Source organism: Sus scrofa, chromosome 1, assembly GCF_000003025.6.
Source record: "Sus scrofa isolate TJ Tabasco breed Duroc chromosome 1, Sscrofa11.1, whole genome shotgun sequence".
Classification (NCBI taxonomy): domain Eukaryota; kingdom Metazoa; phylum Chordata; class Mammalia; order Artiodactyla; family Suidae; genus Sus; species Sus scrofa.
Window position 1 is genome coordinate 31,002,331 of NC_010443.5, and position 21,795 is coordinate 31,024,125.

Genomic DNA, 21,795 nt, shown 5'->3' on the forward strand with positions numbered 1-21,795 from the left:
CATTTCAGATATAATTAGTTCAGATGAGGTCAGAACAGAGTCAGGTGGGAACTAAACCCATTGTCTGGTGTCCTTAAAAATAAAGGAAGTTTGGACCCAGATGTGCACACAGGGAGAAGACAGCCAAATGCAGAGGCATGAACAGGTCTTTCCCAAACAGCCCTTAGGAAGAAGCAACACTGCTGACTCCTCTTCTGAATTTCTAGCTTCCAGAATTGCAAGACAGTACATTTCTGTTGTTTAAGCCACCCAGTGTGTTGTACTTTTTTAGGACAACCCTAGCAAATGGTCATACATGCATTTTCATATTTGATCCTTACGAACCCCTGCAAAAAAGGGAAGTTCATTTGTTACATAATATCTGTTTACATACACATGTCTATGATGTAAAACCATGAGACTTTCTTTTTAAAAAAAAATTGAAGTGTAGTTGATTTGCAATGTTGTGTTTGTTTCAGGTGTACAGCAAAGTGACTCAGATACACACACAAACACACACATATATATTCTTTTTCAAAGTCTTTTCCCTTATAGTTTTTTTTTGTTGTTTTTTTTTTTTTTTGTTTTGTTTTTTTTTATCTTTTTAGGACTGCAGCCACAGCATATGGAAGTTCCCAGGCTAGGGGTCCAATCGGAGCTACAGCTGCTGGCCTATGCCACAGCCACGGCGATGCTAGATTCAAGCTGCATCTGCGACCTACACCACAGCTCATGGTAATGCCAGATCCTTAACCCATTAAGCGAGGCCAGGGATTGAACCTGCGTCCTCATGGACACCAGTCAGATTTGTTTCCCCTGAGCCACAGCAGGAACTCCTTTTCCCTTATAGATTTTTACAAGATATTGAGTATAGGTCCTTGTGCTGTGCAGTAGCTCCTTGTTAGTTTTCATCCAGCTTTCTTCAAGTGAGCTTTTGTCCTTTATTTTCAAAGTACTAAGTTCTAGGAACCACGTGATTTATTGCGTTTTCACTCTATAAATATCAGGGCTTGTTCTCTTTGTTTTTCAGCAACTGTTGGACTTCAGCATGATCACATCTCCGTTGCTGGCTTATGTGGCGATTCTGTTTTTGTGTGTCTTAAAAGCCAGCTCCCTGGATACCTTTATCGCCGCTGTTTATGAACATGCAGTGATATTGCCTGATGCCCCCCTCACACCAGTATCCCATGAAGAGGCTTTGATGTTAATGAACCGCAATCTGGATCTTTTGGAGGGCGCAATCATGTCAGCAGCAAAGCAGGTACAATTTCTTGAGTGTGCTGGCTTCTAGGTAGAGAGAGGGTGGGGTCTGATGAGACCGAATCACCGTCGAGGTCGGTTCAACTTTTGAATGACATATGTGTCAGGAGAGCCGAGACCTTACTTTACAATCAGAGTCCTCCTTCCCAGTTCTTAGAGCCAGAACATTATCATGCATCTCTAATAGTGAAAGCAAAACATTTAGAAAAGGACGGCTTGGTGATGATTAAGTGGCAACAGATCTTTGAGGAACTGGCTGTAAATTCAACAATTTTGTTGCTCTTTTCTGCTACAGATGGAGGGTAGAGGATAAGTGGGTCAGGGATCAGTTATATTCTTCGAGTATTAGTAGCCTCAGTGTATTTTTTTTTTTTTATCTTGAGAGTTTGTAGGTTTGGTTACTTAATATGTAACACCAAAGCAATGAAACTTAAGTCGCAGATGAACACTATGTACTATATACTTCACACTCACTTTATTCTAATTACGAGACAGAAGTATATCCGTTAATACGTGGTAAGTCCTTGAGCTGAAAGAGGCATTAAGTGTGTGATTTGAATGAATACGGTTTAAATAAGCTATTTGTAGATCAGGTAAAGATGAGGATAATAGGAAGTCTGATGAGAGTCGTGGATATGTGCACAGACCATACATCTATCAACATACATTCTTCTACATACAAAGAAATAAAAGGCTGTTGAGAAGCCTGAGATTCTGGAGTTCCCGTTGTGGTGCAGTGGAAATGAATCTGACTAGTATCCATGAGGACATGGGTTTGATCCCTGGCCTCACCCAGTAGGTTCAGGATCTGGCATTGCTGTGAGCTGTGGTGTAGGCTGCAGATGGCAGCTTGGATCCTGTATTGCTGTGGTTGTGGTGCAGACTGGCAGCTGTGACTCCAATTCGACCCCTAGCCTGAGAACGTCTGTATGCCTCTGGTGTGGCCCTAAAAAGCAAAAAGCAGAAAAAAAAAAAAATAGAATTCTGAGATGCTGGAGTTCCTGCTGTGGCTCTGTGGTATCAACAGCATCTCTGCAGCACTGGGACACAGGCACAGTGGGTTAGGGATCCCCTGTTGAGGCAGCTGAAGCCTAGGTTGCAACTGCAGCTCGGATCTAATCCCAGGCATGGGAACTTCATATGCCCCGGGAGGCCAAAAAAGAAAAGGAAAGAATAAAAAAAGAATTCTGAGATTCTTTTTCATCTTTAGTCCAAGTATTTTCTCGAAGGCCACACAGCAGCTTTCAGGGTGATTCTCCACCAAAGGCACCCAGGTGAGCTCAGGTTGTACCTCTGGGCCTGGCACCCTTCAGGTAACTGTCTGAGCCCCCTTCTGAGAAGCAGGAATCATACTTTCCAGATATGAGGCAGGGAAGGCTGGAGTGAAGGTGTGAGTTATAAATCAGTCCTGACACACTCGGGCACAACAGTTTGACCAAAGGTCAGGGAGGGGGTTTATTTGTGAAGAGCTAGGTTTATAGTTAACAGCTGAGGTGGGAGGCAAGCCTGTGTGTAGCCTGAAAAAATATTAATGCCTACCAAAGAATGAAAACGTTGCATAGAAAGGATGCCTGTGGAATTTGAAAATGAAAGTGGTTGGGGAAAGAAAATAAATTACAAAAATAGAAAGCAAAAGGAAAAAAAAAAAACACTCCTGCATGTTTATGTCTCAACCATTCACATCCTTCCACCAGCTTTCTCTTTGATTGTTGGCGTCTTTGAAAAGTCTTTTGATTTAGCTTTATTTTTAACAGGGTGCACATATTATTGTGACTCCAGAAGATGGTGTTTACGGCTTTTTCTTCAGCAGGGAATCTATTTACTCATACTTAGAGGACATCCCAGAGCCTCACGTGAACTGGATCCCTTGTACCAATCCCAACAGGTAAAGAAACATGTGAAAATTTGCTCATGAACATGAACTTACTTTTTCTGGGAAAACTTGGTAGATGATCACTGAATAAGATCCACTCTCACCTCTAAGTTTCAAGATAGTTTTATTATTTTTATCTCCTACAGATAATGTTTATTAGGAAAGTGACTATGAATTATGAAATCATAGCCATCAGTGCTATAAGGTAACAAAGAATTCATCAAATTCAATGTGAATTTCCATTGAGGGAGTGAATCTGGAGAGATGATAGCATGGCCTGGTCAGGGTCACAGTGGTTGGTTGGAAGAAGGATCTTACCCAAACTCTACTCTTCTGACTCCTTACCAGTGAACAAAATTGTTTCCCTAGGTGGTCTGTACTTTTAAAACTGTGCGAGAGAATAGTAAAACAGTCAAGTGTCAGTTTAGGACTGAAGTTTTTCTTTCACATCAATAAGATATGGGTGAGATTCATGTGTATGAAATTCTCAAAGCTTAAAGTGATAATTGAGGCGAGATAGCAGAACAACGTCAAGTGGTTTAAATCAAACCTGGGATAAGAAATATGAAGTCTGATAAAAAGTAGCACTATTACTTTTATGGAATCCAGAGTTCCTGCTGTGGCTCAGTGGTTAACAAATCCGACTAGGAACAATGAGGTTGTGGATTCGGTCCCTGGCCTTGCTCAGTGGGTTAAGGATCTGGCGTTGCCATGAGCTGTGGTGTGGGTCGCAGACGAGGCTCGGATCTCGTATTGCTGTGGCTGCTGGCATAGGCCAGCAGCTACAGCTCCAATGAGACCGCTAGCCTGGGAACTTCCATATGCTGCAGGTGCGGCCCTAGAAAAAGACAAAAAAAAAAAAAAAAAAAAAAAAGTAGCACTATTACTTTCAATATAAGCAAAACAATACATACCTTATACATTCAAGGGAACTGTGTCAGTTAACTCACTTGCCAAATGCTCTATTGCTAAAATTGTTGGAATTCCTCATTTGGAACTGCTCTCAAAACCATGTAAACTAACAACTATATTTGCTTGTAGAGACACCTTGGTTTTAACAAAGTTCAGTATATTGCATCTTTATCATCTACTTTATATTTCATTGTATTGTCATTATTTCTTATTTAACCACATCCCAAGCCAGAGCTTCAGTCTAAAGGGCAAGCACCCTATTATCACTTCCATGATGAAGTGGCTTTGTTTCTGAATGACCTTCCTCTAGAACCAACTTCCCGGGGCCTTCTGAAAATCCCCATCAGGGTGATTCATCTGTTCCACTTCAAGAAGTCTGGTAGCCTTTCTTCCATTCTTCCATCAACTAATGGTATCTCCATACCTTGTATTCACTTAGTTGACCAATTTTTAATACCTCTTCTGTCCAGGCACAGTTCTGGGCTATGGGGTAGACACAAAACTAAACACCTCTGTCCTCCTGGAGGTTATATTCTAGTGAAGATAGCCAAATTAAAAAAAAAAATGGCATCTCTCTATTTAGTTATCATTCACTTACCTGCCTATGTGGTATGTGATAGAGATAAATGTTATGGAGAAAAAGCAGGAAAGGTGAATATAATGTAAAGCATTGGACTTAAACCTTTAGGTCATTCAAGGGCTTTGAGACATAAAGAAAGTGAGGGAGTAGGTCATACAGATATCTGAGGAAAGAATATTCCAGGCCAAAGGAATTCTAAATCCCAAGACCCTATAGTCAGAGCACAAGTCTGGCATATTAGGAACAGCAATAAGGTTAGTGTGGAAATGATGTGGGGTGGGGCGGGGAGGAGGTAGAAAGGTAGGAGACAGAGGCAGGAAGGCAAACAGGCAGGAGGATGCTGATTGCGTAAGACTTGCATAAGTGGGCCATGGCAAGGATTGCATAAGGGGCCATGACAAGGACTTTGGTACTTGAGTGAGAAAGTAGCCTTTGGAGAGTTTTGAGCAAAGAAGTGACGTGCTCTGACTTCAGTTTTATAAGGATTACTCCAGCAGCCTCACAGAGAATCGATTCCCGAAAGTAGGTAGTAAAGAAACAGGGTGAGTTAAAAAGCTATTGCAGTAATCTAGGCAGAGAGATAAGTGTTTGGATGAAGATGGTAGTAGTCTGGGTATTGAGAGATGACCAGATTCCAAATAAAGTCTGAAGGTAGCTCTGACAGGCTTTGCTGAAGGTGGAATCTAAGATATAAAAGACTGAATGTAAGAGATAGAGGTGTTCTCACAATGGCACAGTTGGTTAAGAACCGCCAGCAGGAGTTCCCATTGTGGCTCAGCGGGTTACAAAGTCGACAAATATCCACGAGGATGTGTGGGTTTGATCCCTGGCCCCGCTCAGTGGGTAAGGATCTGGTGTTGCCTTGAGCTGTGGTGAAGGTCACAGACGAGGCTCAGATCCCTCATTGATGTGGCTGTGGCCGGCAGCTGCAGCTCTGATTCAACCCCTAGTCTAGGAACTTCCGTATGCTACAGGTGCAGCCCTAAAAAAAAAAAAAAAAAAAAAATCCAACTGCAGCAGCTTAGGCTGCTGTGGAGGTGTGGTCACAGCTGTGGCTCAGATTCAATCCCTGGTCTAGGAACTTCCATATGCCACGGGAGTGGCCATTAAAAATATATAGGAGTTCCTGTCGTGGCCGAGTGGTAATGAACCCAACTAGTATCCATGAGGACACAGGTTCCATCCCTGGCCTCAGTCAGTGGGTTAAGGATCTGGTGTTGCCGTGAGCTGTGGTATAGTCACAGATACAGCTCGGATCTCACATTGCTGTGACTGTGGCATAGGCTGGCAGCTGTACCTCCGATTCTACATGTACATAGCCTGGGAACTAACATGTCACACCTGCAGCCCTAAAAAAGCAAAATATATATATTTATATATATGTATATATATATACACACACATATGTATGAAAGAGAAAAGTCCTGCTCCTGGAGTTCCCATCATGGCCCAGTGGTTAATGAATCCAACTAGCAACCATGAGGTTGCGGATTTGATCCCTGGCCTCCATCATTGGGTTAAGGATCCAGCATTGCCATGAGCTGTGGTATAGGTCAAAGACGAGGCTTGGATCCTGAGTTACTGTGGCTTTGGCGTAGGCCAGCGGCTATAGCTCTGACAAGACCCCTTAGCCTGGGAATGTCCATGTGCCCCGGGGGTGGTTCTAAAAAAAACAAAAAAACAACAACAAAAAGAAAAGTCCTGCTCCTTTATCCCTCACATACAATCAGATATCACGTCTTGATGAGTTTGCTTGAAAGATCCAAAGTTGATTCCTTTCTTTTCTCAAAGTCACCGCTCTTTTGGGGAGCCTGCCAACACCACTGAGCCTGGGTGTTATGGGAACAGACCCTTATTATTTCTCTTTATAATCATATTTATTTAGCAGTTATACTTCACATGCTTCTGGGAAGATTTGAGGTTTCTTGTTAATATCTTATATAATTAAAAAACAAGACAGTTTACATACAAAAACAAAGTAGAAGCTACCTGAATAAAGTAGAGGAAATAGCTGTTACAAGGCATCGTGGCAGTGGGCTGATAATTACCACTGGGCATACGGGACAGTTCTGAGAGATCCCAGAGGCTGAGAGGAACAATTTGGCTTAGAAAGTTTCATTGCCACCCAGAAGAAACCTTGTAGATTTCCTGAGAGACTTTTTTTTTCATTGACTGTTTCCTACATACTGGGTACTCCATTATGTGTGTATATGGGAGTCCTTGTCCAAGCTTTAATACAGTTGCACCTATGATCAAGGTGATGTGGCCTGATTAAAGAGTCAATCATTAGTCAATCAGTCAAAAAAAAACTTGCTGGAGCTCCCATCGTGGTGCAGCAGAAACAAATCTGACTGGGAACCATGAGGTTTAGGGTTCAATCCCTGGCCTCGCTCAGTGGGTTAAGGATCCGGCGTTGCTGTGAGCTGTGGTGTAGGTCGCAGACACAGCTCAGATCTGGTGTTGCTGTGGCAGTGGGTGGGCCGGTGGCAATGGCTCCAATTGGATTCCCAGCCTGGGAACTTCCATGTGCCACGGATGCGGCCCTAAAAAACAAAAGACAAAAAACCCACAAAAAAAACAACAACAACAACAAAAAACTTGCCTAACTAGCTAACTTGGATGAAAAAGCATGTTGATATTTGATTGCATATTAGTCATACTGTTGTTTCAGGGTTTTGTACGCATACACTTTTCCTCCAGTAAGACTAGAAGATTTCGAAGTGCACCAGCCACGTTTTATACTGAATCTCCCACACTGTTCACTTGGACAGCTCTGCCTAGAATGCCCTTTCCCCAGATGCCCTTATCTAGCATAGTGCTTTGTGTAGTGTAAGAACCCAACAAATATTTGTTGAGTATTTCATGTACACTTTTTTATTTTTATTTTATTTTTGTCTTTTTTTTTTTTGCCATTTCTTGGGCCACTCCTGCAGCATATGGAGGTTCCCAGGCTAGGGGTCCAATCGGAGCTGTAGCCACCGGCCTACACCAGGGCCGCAGAAACTTGGGATCCGAGCCGCTTCTGCGACCTACACCACAGCTCACAGCAACGCCGGATCTTTAACCCACTGAGCAAGGCCAGGGATCGAACCTGCAACCTCATGGTTTCTAGTCGGATTTGTTAACCACTGTGCTACAACAGGAACTCCAATGTGCACTTTTTTAAAGTGAGTAAATGTCTTCAATAATCGACAGTACTTATTATATCTGGGGATTGAACACTCTGAAAGCAGTCTTAGGAAATACATTTTAATTCTTCCATTTCATCTCCATTTTCTGTTCCCAGTAGCCCTAGGACAGAGATTTGCATACATTAAGGGCTTGGCAAATATTATGGAGTAAGTGAGAAGCAGATTTCAGGCTCACAGAAGCAAAATGCATTTTTAAACTCCAAGTCAGAACATGTGGTCTAACAAAGAATTTTGGAACTTTTCTGGGTATTACAACCAGTCTGAGAAATGTAGTTTCAGTGGAAATATGTCAGAATATATGCTGCACTTTTAAGATTAATACAGACAGGAGGAAAATATGTAGTCGGGACTGTTTTAGAAATCCAAAACGCTAGATTACATGTACCTATTTTCTATGACTTCGGGGGACTTAAAAAGACATGGGGTAAAATACATTTCGAGTGGTTCATTGAGTTGTGTTTATACTTGTGACTTTTAGATATTAATTGAAGTAAACAAGGGGGGACTATCAAATGGTCACTTTTTTATGTAAATGCTTTAGAAAATATATATTTTTAGAGGTGGTTTTGCATCCTTGTTCTTTTCAAGGATATGTTGTGTGGTGGATTGCTATGGTTTTGCTTATATTGCCAGCAGATGGCACCAAATTTTCATTCTTTCAACAATTATTAAAGTCATTCCAGATATTCTTCAATAACCCTCTACTAATCGATATATATATGTGTGTATTTTTTGTCTTTTTAGGGCCGCATCGGCGACATATGCAGGTTCCCAGGCTAGGGGTCCAATCGGAGCTGTAGCCACCAGCCTACACCGAGCCATAGCAACATCAGATCCGGGCCATGTCTGTGACCTACACAACAGCTCACGGCAACGCTGGAGCCTTAACCCACTAAACGAGGCCAGGGATCGAACCCGCGTCCTCATGTATGCCAGTTAGGTTCGTTAACCACTGAGCCACGACAGGAACCCCTATTAATCAGTTATTATTTCAGGGTTGTGCCAATAGAGAATGTACATGTATATATTCTGAGGTCCCACTTTTCAAAATTGAATTTTAATTGTTTCACTGGGACAACTACTGGTAACAAGATAAAGAATAAAGAAATCAATCATTAACAAAAATTTCAGTATTTCCATCTTTCTACACTGGCCAGCAGTGCCCTAGCCCAACCATTATGGCTTCTAATCTGAACTATTGCAATGATTCCCCTATATTTAATCTCTCACATTTTCGTACATTTTGCACTCCAATGCCCTATTAATATTAAAGAAAATTCAGACTATGTTACTTCTGTCCTCAAAACCTTTAATGTACTCCTCTTATATTAAATTTGGAAGAGGTTTCTTAGCATCTTGTGTAGAACTGTATCTCCTTTGACCCCCAAAGGCTTTTTTTTTTTTTTTTTTTTTTTTTGTCTTTGTGCTATTTCTTTGGGCTGCTCCCATGGCATATGGAGGTTCCCAGGCTAGGGGTCGAATCGGAGCTGTAGCCACCGGCCTACGCCAGAGCCACAGCAACGCGGGATCCGAGCCGCGTCTGCAACCTACACCACAGCTCACAGCAACGCCGGATCGTTAACCCACTGAGCAAGGGCAGGGACCGAACCCACAACCTCATGGTTCTCAGTCGGATTCGTTAACCACTGCGCCACGACGGGAGCTCCCCCAAATGCATCTTTTAAGTAAGATGCCTCTGCTCCAGAGAGATTAACTAGTTACCTAAATGAGATTTCCCTTTTGTTGTCTCCAAGCCTCTTTTTCCATTAAAAGAATTGTGGTAATTACACATAACATAAAATTTATCACCTTAGCCATCCTTAAGTGTACAGTCAGTGGTATTAAGCATATTTATTGTTGTGTAACAATCACCATCATCCATCTCCAGAACTCTTTTCATCTAGCAAATCTCAAACTCTATACCAGTTACATGATAATTTCTTTTGTGCAACACATATACTAAAATTGGAATAATATACAGAAGATTAGTATGGCCTCTGTGCAAGGATGACATGCAAATTCCTAAAGCATTCCATATTTTTAGAAATGAAAGAGGGGACATTACAAGTGATACTACAGAAATACAAAGGATTATAAAAGACTACTATGAACAACTGTATGCCAACAGATTAGACAATTAGAAGAGATGGATAAAATCCTAGAGTCAGATAATCTACCAAGACTGAATCACAGGAAAATTGAAAATTGGAACAGACCAATAACAAGTAAGGAGATTAAATTGATAATCAAACACCTCCCAACAAAGAAAAGCCCATATCAGATGGTTCACAGGTAAATTCTACTAAACTTTTAAAGAGGAATTAATGCCAATCCATCTCAAATTTTTCAAAAAAAAAAAATTGAAATGGATTCATTTTATCAAGTCAGCATTATCCTGAAAGAAAACTACAGGCTAATATCCCAATAAATAAGGTTGCAATTTTTTTGTTTGTTTTTTTTTACAAATTACCAGGAAATCAAATTCAATCGTTTGTTAAAAGGATCACAGACTGTGATAAAATGGAATTTATCCCTGGGATGCAATTATGGTTCAATATATGCAATCAAAGAATCTTATTCACCACATTAATAAAATGAAAAATAAAATCGTATGATAACCACAGTAGATAAAGTCATTTGACAAAATTCAACATCCTTTCGTGAAAAAACTCAACAAACTGAATATGCGAGGAACATATTCAACATAATAGACATATATGACAAGCCCTCAGCTAACACTGTTAAATATTTCCTCTAAGATCAGGAACAAGACAAGTGTACCCACTATCACCACTCTGATTCAACATAATACTGAAAGTCTTAGCCAGAGCAATTGGGCAAGGAAAAGAAATTAAAGGTATTTAAATTAGAAAGGAAAAAAGAAAACTGTCTGTTTGCTGATGGTATGATCTTGTGTAAAGAAGACTCCATTAAAAAACTGTTAGAACTAATAAATTCAGTAAAGGTGTAGCATACAAAATCAATATACAGAAAACAGTTGCCTTTATGTACACTAACAATGAACTATTTGAAAATGAATAAAGAAACCAATCCTATTTATAAGCATCAAAATAATAAAATACTTGGGAATAAATATAACCAAGAAAATGAAAGATTTATACACCAAATTATAAGACACTAAGGAAAGAAATTGAAGAAAACACAAATAAATGGAAAGCTATACCCTGTTCATGAACTGTACTAGTTAATATTGTTAAAATGTACATACTATACAAAGTCTCCTGTATTTTTTTTCTTTTTTGGCCACAGTTGAGATCTATGCCACAGCTGTGGCAACATGGGATCCTGAACCCACTGTGTCAGGCTAGGGATCGAACCTGCATCCCAGCACTGCAAAGACACCACCAATCCCATTGTGCCAGAGTGGGCACTCCCAAAGTCATCTGTAGACTCAATGCAATCCTATCAAAATTTCAATTATTTTTCACAGAAATGGAAAAACAATCCTAAAATTTCTGTGGAACACTAAAGATCCTAACAGCAGCCTCAAGAAAGAACCAATCTGGAGATAGCCCACTTTCTGATTTCAAATTATATTACAAAGCTATAGGAATTAAAATGGTGTGGTACTGGCATAAAAATGGATTGAAAACCAGTGCAACAGAAATGAGTCCATAAATAAACCATGCACACATGGGTACCTAATATTTGACAAGTGAGCCACGAATACTCATGGAAAGAGGAAGTCTCTTCAAGAAGTGGTGCTGAGAAAACTAGACATTCACATGCAAAAGAATCTCACACCATCACAAAAATTAACTCGAAATAGATCAAAGACAAACATAAGACCCAAAAACTCCCAGAAGAAAATATGGGGAAAAAGCTCCTCAACATTGGTCTTGGCAAAGATTTTTGGCTATGGCACCAAAAGCATAAGCGCCAAATGAGTAAAACTACAAAAGCTAACATGGTTCCTGCATAATGGTTTATCAACAAAATGAAAAGGCAATGGGAGAAAATATTTGCAAATCATATGTTTGGTAAGGAGATATTAATCAACATATAAAGGAACTCATATTCAATTGATAGCAAAAAAAAAAGGAAAAAGGAAAAAATCCTTAAGCTATGGGCAAAGCATCTGAATAGATATTTTTCCAAAGAAGACATGCAAATGACTAACAAGTACATGAGAAGGTGCTCAACATTGCTAATTATCGGGGAAATGCAAATCAAAACCACATTGAGATATCACCTCATACCTTTAGAATGGTGAATATCAAAATGATGAGAGGTAACAAATGCTGAAGAGAATATGGGGAAAAGAACATGGGACATTTTCACACTATTTCTGGAACATAAATTGGTGCAGTCACTATGGAAAATAGTTTGGAGTTTTCCTTAAAAAATGAAAAATATGTATAACTACTATATGATTCAGCTATTATACTTCTATTTTTTTTAAGGGCATATGGAGTTTCCCAGGCTAGGGGTCTAATCAGAGCTGTAGCCACCAGCCTACACCACAGCCACAGCAATGCCAGATCTGAGCTGCATCTGCGACCTACACCACAGCTCATGGCAATGCCGGATCCGTAACCCACTGAGCAAGGCCAGGGATTGAATCTACAACCTCACGGTTCCTAGTCGGATTCGTTAACCACTGAGCCATGACGGGAACTCCTACAAAATATTTTTAATGCCTCTTCTCTTTCAGGCACAGGTTCAGTGAACAGGACATATGTATCTTTGCCCCATTCTATCTATGAGATGTGACATATATTATAAACGAGCGCGTAAATCAATATATGATTATAGATGATAAATGCTATGAAAAAAAATACATGACCTGGACTCTTATCCTTGAATATTTCTCTACAACCAAATTCCCACAAGCATGTACTTTCTCTAAAGTCTCTTCTTATTTAAATCCTTCCCTTCTATCTATGCCATTTATTTATTTGTTTTTGTTTATTTATTGCTTTTTAGAACTGCACCCACAGCATATGGAAACTCCCAGGCTAGGCGTCCAATCAGAGCTGCAGCCGCCGACCTACACCACAGCCCCAGCAATGCCAGATCCAAGCCACATCTGCGACTATAGTGCAGCTCACAGCAATGCCGGATCCTTGTCCACTGAGCGAGGCCAGGGATCATGGCTCATGGATACTAGTCGGTTTGTAACCTGCTGAGCTACAACGGGAACTCCCTACTATGCTATTTAGAATTTATTTTTGGGTATATCACCTAAGTTTAGGAAGTATCTTTCTGAATTTTATTAAAAGCTAAGCTTGGTTTTTTTTTTTTTTTTTTTTTTTTTTTTACCTCTTCCAAATGAACACATACCAGATTTGGCCACACTCCAGTACAAAAAAGACTCAGCTGCCTGGCCAGGGACAACTCCATCTACATTGTGGCAAATATTGGGGACAAGAAGCCATGCAATGCCAGTGACCCCGACTGTCCTCATGACGGCCGTTACCAGTACAACACTGATGTGGTGTTTGATTCTGAGGGCAGACTGGTGGCACGCTATCATAAGGTAGAATCCATTTGCAAATAATTCAGTTACTGAATGCCTAATAAAATAAAATGGACAAAAAGGGAAAATCCCCTGTGTTGGTATCTATAAGCATATTTTAAATGCAGAATAGAAAGGAAGCATAGAACGTAGTGATTCTTCGGTGTGGTGAGGTCCTAAAGATATGTCCTAAAAAAAGAAGTTTCCTTTACATTTGAGAACACAAAGTGTATCTTTAAGAGTCTGTAAGAATCCTTAGGAGCTACTTGCATTAAAATAAAATGTTGCCTTTTGGACTTAATTACATGCTCTGGCAAAACGTCAAGTCTGGAATGAAAGCCTCTACCAGAGAGCCTTGTTGTAAAGGGAAAGGAGCAAAGAAAATTCTTTGGTTGCAGAAAATAGAGTGTTCTTGACCAATAGAAGTTATCTCTTTCACTCTTATGTGTTTAATATTCCAGAAGGTTTTAATAAATAAGGATTCCCCTGTACGTATTCATCAAATGTGGATATTGAACCAAAATTTCCTATCAGCATAATAGTCTCTGATTCTCTAACACGCTTCCCCTGTGGAGACAGTGGTTCTAGAAGAAACTGGCACTGTGTAATGTGAGTTTGTACTTTTTAAGATACAGTGACATTCAGGTCAATGTCTTAAAAGAAATTTTCCCCCATCGTCTTCTGTTTCTTGCAGCAAAATCTTTTCTTGGGTGAAGATCAATTCGATGCACCCAAGGAACCCGAGATCGTGACTTTCGACACCACCTTTGGAAGATTTGGCATTTTCACGTGCTTTGATATTCTCTTCCATGATCCTGCTGTGACTCTGGTGAAAGATTTCCAGGTGGACACCATACTCTTCCCGACAGCTTGGATGAATGTTTTGCCACATTTGACAGCTATTGAATTCCACTCAGCTTGGGCTATGGGCATGAGAGTCAACTTCCTTGCAGCCAATATACATTTCCCCTTAAGAAAAATGACAGGTAATGTGTAATTTTTAGGATTTACAGGCTTGGAGTGCCCGCTACAGTGCAGTGGGTTAGAATCTGAGTACAGTGGCTTGGGTGCTGAGGAGGTACGGGTTCGATCCCTGGCCCTATGCAGTGGGTTAAAGGATCAGGCATTGCTGCAGCTATAATGTAGTTTGCAGCTGCAGCTCAGGTTTATTTCTGGCCTGGGAACTTCCAGATGTTTCGGGTGTGGCCATTAAGGAAAAAAAAAAAAAAAGATTTACAGTCTTGATGGGATCAAAAAGGGGAAAAAAAATCATTTCTAGCTAACATTTACTTTTTTTTTTTTTTTTTTTTTTTTTTTTTTTTTTTCTATTTCTTTGGGCTGCTCCTACAGCATATGGAGGTTCCCAGGCTAGGGGTCGAATCAGAGCTGTAGCCCCTGGCCTACGCCAGAGCCACAGCAACGCAGGGTCCGAGCTGCATCTGCAACCTACACCACAGCTCACGGCAACGCCGGATCGTTAACCCACTGAGCAAGGGCAGGGACCGAACCCGCAACCTCATGGTTTCTAGTCGGATTCGTTAACCACTTCGCCACGACAGGAACTCCCTAACATTTACTCCTTAATACAATGTTTTCCAGCTCTTAATGCTTGCATATCTAGCTGGTGACATGCTAGAGAATAAATCTCAACCTAAATTGTTTCATAATGTATTAGTTTTATTCAGCTTGAATGCACACTTTCTTTTTCTCCAAATTCACCACTTCTTGGGTCTGGAGTTGCCATGAGCTGTGATGCAGATCACAGATGTGGCTTGGATCCTGCCGTGGCTGTGGCTATGGCGTAGGCTGGCAGCTGCAGCTCCAATTAGAACCTAGCCTGGCAACCTCCTCATGCCGAGAGTGCAGCCCTAAAAAGCAAAAAGAAAACAAAAAAATTCACCACTTCTAGTGTGAAACGCTCTCTTCTTGGCTTCTTCGTGTCATCCTCTATTGGATTTTATCTCACCTGTCTGTCTTTATATTACTGAAGAGGTTCAACATGTTACTGAAACTAATGAAATATAGAGCTTAGAGGAAGTAAATGTTAATATGATCTTAGAATGACAACAATGCAATCCTTGGTTACTTTGCTATTTTAAATGTCATCTCCAACTTTTCACTTCCAGGAAGTGGCATCTATGCACCTGATTCTCCAAGAGCATTTCATTACGATATGAAGACAAAGGAGGGAAAACTCCTCCTCTCACAATTGGACTCCCACCCACACCGCCCAGCAGTGAATTGGACTTCTTATGCCAGTGGTTTACCAGCCCCCTTAGTGGGAAACCAGGAATTTAAAAGCATTGTCTTTTTTGACGAGTTCACCTTCTCGAGCTCAAAGGAGTTGCAGGAAATTACACAGTTTGTCAGAAAGATCTCTGCTGTCAGCTAAGTTACAGGATGCTTGAGATGAGAGAAGACGAAGTTTATGCACTAGGGGCATTCGATGGACTACATACTGTGGAAGGGAGCTATTATTTACAGGTAATGATTGTTTTGGTGGCAGCAGAATTATAGAACACCCAGTTAAATTTGAATTTCATTGAGATAAACAATGAACTGTTTTTATTATAAGTCTGTCCCACTTTAGGGGATATGTGTATACTAAAATTTTTGTGGTTTATTTGAATTTCAAATTTAGTTGAGGATTCTGAATTTTTATTTGCTAAAATTACAATCTTAGATGTCAGTCCCATTTAAAACTGTTGGGAAAAAGATAGACCATTTATTTGTAGTATCAGTGCTTAAAATGTATATTAATCAAATTACAGATAAGTTTAATTAGCATTTAATCTCTAATACTTCTTGCCTGAACATATTAAGCCATTTCCCTTTCATGGTCACTAATGCCTACTTTGTTTTATAGACAATTTCACACTAAGTATGTCCTGGAGACATATACAGTGGACCTCTGAGATGGACAGTAGGATAACTGCAGAAATTTATATATCTGACAACACTTGACATAAAGGAGCTATTCTAGCCTGTTGAGATGGAGCCACTAAAAACAAGAAGCTTCCATGTTCCTCTCTTTCTGTTCTTCTTTTCTTGATCTGGTTTCCATTCTATTTCACCTGGGTGATTGCTGTGCCCTCCCAATAGGGCTTCCTGTTGCAGCTCCATCCAATCTATTCTCTACACTATGATTACAAAAATCAAGGAAAGCCATTTCTGATTATTTCTCTCTCTTGCTTAAAATTCTTCACTGTTTTCTCATTGGCAAATCAGATTCCTTAACATAAAAGACCTGTGAAGTCTTTTATTTTTTCTTATTTCAAATTATTTGGAATTTTGTTTTAAATTCACTCAAAAACATTGAAGTAGAGTTGATTTAGGACATTGTGTTAGTTTCAGGTTTAAACTCATTTTATGAAGTCTGTTTGGTTTTTGTTTTTGTTTTTGTTTTTGTTTGCTTTTTAGGGCCACACCTGAGACATATGGAGGTTCCCAGGCTAGGGTTCAAATCAGAGCTACAGCTGCCAGCCTATGCCACAGCAACTCGGGATCCGAGCCGCTTCTGTGATCTACACCACAGCTCACAGCAACGCCGGATCCTTAACCACTGAGCGAGGCCAGGGATCAAACCAGCAACCTCATGGTTCCTAGTTGGATTTGTTTCTGTTGCGCCACAATGGAACTCCAATATGAAGTCTTAATATGTGCCCTTTCCTACTCTCTATCATCTTGTCTCATTTCTACCCATATGTGCCCTGGGCCCCCTGTCATACTGAGACATTTCCCATCTCCCATGTGTCAGCATCAGTAGAACCTTTGGATATTTACACAAGTTTTTGCTTTTAAAATCTCTGATGGCCTCCAGCTACTCATCACTCATAGTGCCCAGTAGATATTACTTCACCAAGAAGGCTTCCCTGATGCTCCCACTCCCCAGCTGGCTTAGGTACCTCTTTTATATACACCCAGACAGCCTATGCTTAGCTTTACCAAAGACATATCATGTCCAATTATGTACGTGCTTGTTTGAGACTGAAAGCCTTCTGAGTGCTGGAACTAGACCCACTGTGTAACATTTTGTTTGCTATATGATACGCACTCTCCATCAGTGCTTTGCTCCTGTTGGCAAACATTGATGACCGAATATATACCAGGTGTATGTTCGATGCTAATGAGAGGAAGATGAATAAGTGTGGACCCTCCTCTTGAGGAATTTAGAAAGGGAGAAAGACATACGAACATAACTTCCTTACAGGTTGGCATGGGATAGAACAAAGAAGGCACCTTTCACTGTAGGAATACTAGAGAGCTGCACTTAGCCTAATTGGGGATCTAGGGAAGTTTCTGAGGAGGTGATAGATGAGCTTATACCATTTTATTCAGGTGAAAAAGTAGGAGGGAATTCTGGGTGGAGTGAAGAACGTGAGCAAGGGTGTGGATATGTCAAAAAACAGGGTATGCGGGGAAAAGCAGGCAGTTGCACGTCACTAATGCTTAGTGTAAGAAACAAGGATGAACAGAAGATACACATAGAGGCAGGACTCTATCTTACCTGTCATTCCTAAGATTCAGACTTTATTCCATCAGGGGTGGTTTTCTGTTGGAAGGTGTTCAGTGAGGGAATGGCGTGATCACATCCATTTCTGAGTAGATATTTTGGTTGCACTGTGGGTAATGGAACCAGAGGCAAAAATGACTATAGATTAAAACGGTCCTATTAGGATCCGGATCAAGATTATGTTAGTAGGAAGGAAAGCAGGGTATGGAGTCAAGAAATATTTAGAAAACTAAACTTAGTAACTAATTTGACATGGAATAGGAAGGCAGAGTGGTTAGGCAAGAGTGTCTGGGTGAATGTGATGCTTTGACAGATCAGGATTCAAGAAGAGGAGCAAACTGAGGGGCAGTAAGGGAAATGCTCAGTTAAGCTTTGAATGTGCTGGGGTTTTTTTTGTCTTTTTTTTTTGCCATTTCTTGGGCCGCTCCCGCAGCATATGGAGGTTCCCAGGCTAAGGGTCGAATTGGAGCTGTAGCCACCAGCCTACGCCAGAGCCACAGCAACGCAGGATCTGAGCCGCGTCTGCAACCTACACCACAGTTCATGGCAATGCAGGATCCTTAACCCACTGAGCAAGGCCAGAGATCGAACCTGCAACCTCATGGTTCCTAGTTGGATTCATTAACCACTGAGCCATGACGGGAACTCCTGAATGTGCTGGTTTTCAAGTACTTTGGGGATATTTGGCTGGAGCCATCCAATAGGCTGTTGCATATATGGGTCTGACACTTAAGGGAAATACTAGATTTAGAAATATTTTTTTGAGAATCAGCAGAATAAAGTATGAATTGCAAAAGCTGACTAATAAACAGTGAACAGTGGGCTAAAGATGGAAGCTTTTGAAGCTCCTGTGTGGGCAGGAAATAAACAGAAGAATAGGAACTTGCAAATACAATTGAGAAATAAAGGGGAACTTAAAAAGAATACTCATGGACGGTAAGGAAGTGGAAATCAAACAGGTATCTAAGTTAAACCTTTTTGAAAATAATTGCACACTCTTGATTATTAAAAGCATTGCTAACTTGAGAATAATGAGGGTATAATTGTTCCTGGCTATGGACCAAGGATCTGATTGTTTCTTTACATGGTTTAATCAGTTTACAGGGAACTGCAGGAGGCGCTAGGGTCTGAAGTCCTTTATTTTTATCACTGGTTGCAATAGTATTCAGCAAAGAACCAGACTAAACTCATGAGGAAGTAATAGTATAACAAACATTATAAACAAAGGGGTATAAGCCTTTTTTTCTAGGTCAAGAGAGTGTTTCAACTCGCTTTCCTAAGACTCACTGTTTTCCTTTCATGTTCCTAGATTTGTACTTTGTTGAAGTGTAAAACAATGGACTTACACTCCTGTGGTGACTCGGTGGAAACTGCTTCCACCAGGTTTGAAATGTTCTCCCTCAGTGGCACTTTTGGAACCCAGTATGTGTTCCCTGAGGTGTTGCTGAGTGACATACAGCTTGCACCTGGAGAATTTCAGGTACGATTATTCTTTGCTTAATATTGCCAACTCATTTTATGTAAGAGGAAGCAACTTTTGAGCAGAAAATCTGCCCGAGTGCTTACAAATATCATGAAAATCTTCGTGTGGAAAGAGTAAAATTGTCCTGAGGGATCAACAAAGACCCTGAGCAAGCAGATTCTCTTGTCTGGAGATCCCTTTGGTAATAATAAGTGTGTCGTTGAGAATAAAGAAATATATCTTATTGTGGAGACTACAGGGAGGGGGCTGGGCCCTTTGAGGTCTGTCACGTGGAAAGATGACCCAAGAGGAGTTTCAGAACCAGGGTCACCAAAGTTTTTTTGTTTTACTGGGGAGGGAGTGTCCAGGGAAGGTAAACGGAATTCTTTATGGTGTGAATAAAGGCCCAGCGTGGCCACAGGAGAAAAGGAAAGAAGGAAAATCTGAAGGAGACTCTGACAGTGGCTGAATTGGCAAGACAGCAAACCTACCAGTTCCTGTCATGGCTCAGTGGTTAACAAATGTGACTAGGATCCATGAAGACTCAGGCTCGATCCCTGGTCTTGCTCAGTAGGTTGAGGATCCGGCATTGCCATGAGCTGTGGTGTAGGTTGCAGACACAGCTTGAATCTGGCATTGCTGTGGCTGTGGCATAAGCTGGCAGCTGTAGCCCTGATTCGACCCCTAGCCTGGGATCCTCCATGATACTGCAGGTGTGGCCCTAAAAAAAAAAAAAGAAAGAAAGAAGAGAAAAGAAAAAAGAAAGCAAAACTTTTTCTCTTTTTTCTTTCTTCTCTTTTTAAAAAAATTTTATGGCCATACTCACAGCATATGGAAGTTCCCTGCGCCAGGGATTGAATCTGGGCCACAGCTGCGACCTACACTGGAGCTGCCGCAGGCCCTGATCCTTTAACCCACTGCACCGGGTGGGATGGGATTGAACCTGCACCTCTGCAGTGACCTGAGCTGCTGCAATTGGATTTTTATACCCCTGCATGACAGCAGGAACTCCAAAACACTTTTTTTTTTTTTTAATATGCAAGAAATCATTTGTTACTGCACAATGCTCTGCCGGGTCACTTTCTCCTGCTGACTTTTCCTGCAGGTTCCCTTCTCGCTCCCCTTTGCTGGTGGAAATCGTTGCTGTGAGAGTTGGGGACAATGCACAGGTTGAGGTGCTGTAATGAATGAGTGTCAGGGATGATAGAGCCTCAGCTCAAACCTCACCCCACTTAGTCCCCTCCTGACCACTTGGAGGGGTCTTTGTCTTGACTGAGAGAACAAGATTTCTCTCTTATATATTCTCAAATTCCCAGTTTTATGTTCATTAACTCATGGGATATTTTCTCAGGTAAGTAAATGATAGGAAATTGATTGCAAGAATTTCAATAAATGAGTCAGCACCAATTCCATAGGTCCATTTTTTTTCTTTTCTTTCTCTTTTTCTATTTCTTTTTTTTTTTTTTTTTTTGTCTTTTTAGGGCCGCACCAGTGGCATATGGAGGCTCAGGCTAGGGGTCTAATCAGAGCTGTAGCCGCTGGCCTAAAACACATCCACAGCACCTTGGGATCCGAGCCGCCTCGGCAACCCATACCACAGCTCATGGCAACACTGGATCCTTAACCACTGAGTGAGGCCAAGGATCGAATCTGTGTCCTCATGGATGCTTGTCAGGTTCGTTTCCGCTGAGTCATAACGGGAATGAATGAGTGTCTCCATTTATTTTCTTGTACTCTGTGCCATTTCAAATATTTCAGACAGAACAGAATCTAGCTATTATTTTAAATTGTGTCTTCATCCAATCGTATGGAATTTTAAGCGTGTGGTGTGGGGTTGTATAACTGAAAGTCATTCCCAGTCCTCTTCCCTGTGTTTTAATTAGGTGTCAAGTGATGGACGCTTGTTCAGCCTGAAGCCACCGTCTGGACCTGTCTTGACTGTCACTCTGTTTGGGAGGTTATATGAGAGGGATAGTGCATCAGGTGCTTCAGCAGACCTCGTGGCACAAGGACTGAGAGTCATGCTCGGAGTTATAATAACTATTATGTACTCATTAAGTTGGTAGAATATTTATACTTTTCTCTCTTTCACTTCGGATCCTTTAAAAAATGATGGATATGAAAAGAAGAAGGGGTCTGGGATCTTGATCATAAGTGGTTGTGGTCTGTCATTTCAACGAATTACTAATACATTCTTCTCTTGTTTAGACACACACATGACCATATAAGCCAAACACATCGTGACAAAATTTTGAAAGATAAAATCTGTAAAATGAGAACAACAGTTATATCCACTGGGAGGATTTTTGGGTGAGAATTAAATGAATACATTTCAAGTGCTTAAACAAGTTCCAGGCTCATGGGAAGCCCTGTGTGTTAGCTATTACAATGTTATATGACTAAAATAATACGATTGTGATGTATTTGTTGCTAAAATTATAACATCTCTGATTGTTCAGAGTGCCTGCATTTTCCAATGGTTCGACCACGCTGTATATCTCAATTAGAAAAATCAATGAAGTCACCCTCAGCTAGTTGGTGTGGCT

At 40.8% G+C, this 21,795-nt stretch overlaps 1 protein-coding gene across 1 annotated transcript; it reads left to right on the forward strand.

Annotated features, from left to right (window-relative positions):
- Nucleotides 1,008–21,401, forward strand: VNN1 (vanin 1). Its single transcript, NM_214133.1, is given in 8 exon segments — nucleotides 1,008–1,240; nucleotides 2,994–3,124; nucleotides 13,103–13,295; nucleotides 13,969–14,260; nucleotides 15,401–15,604; nucleotides 15,607–15,758; nucleotides 19,097–19,267; nucleotides 21,133–21,401. Coding segments are annotated over 8 exon segments (1,539 nt in total). The 5' UTR covers nucleotides 1,008–1,027; the 3' UTR covers nucleotides 21,316–21,401.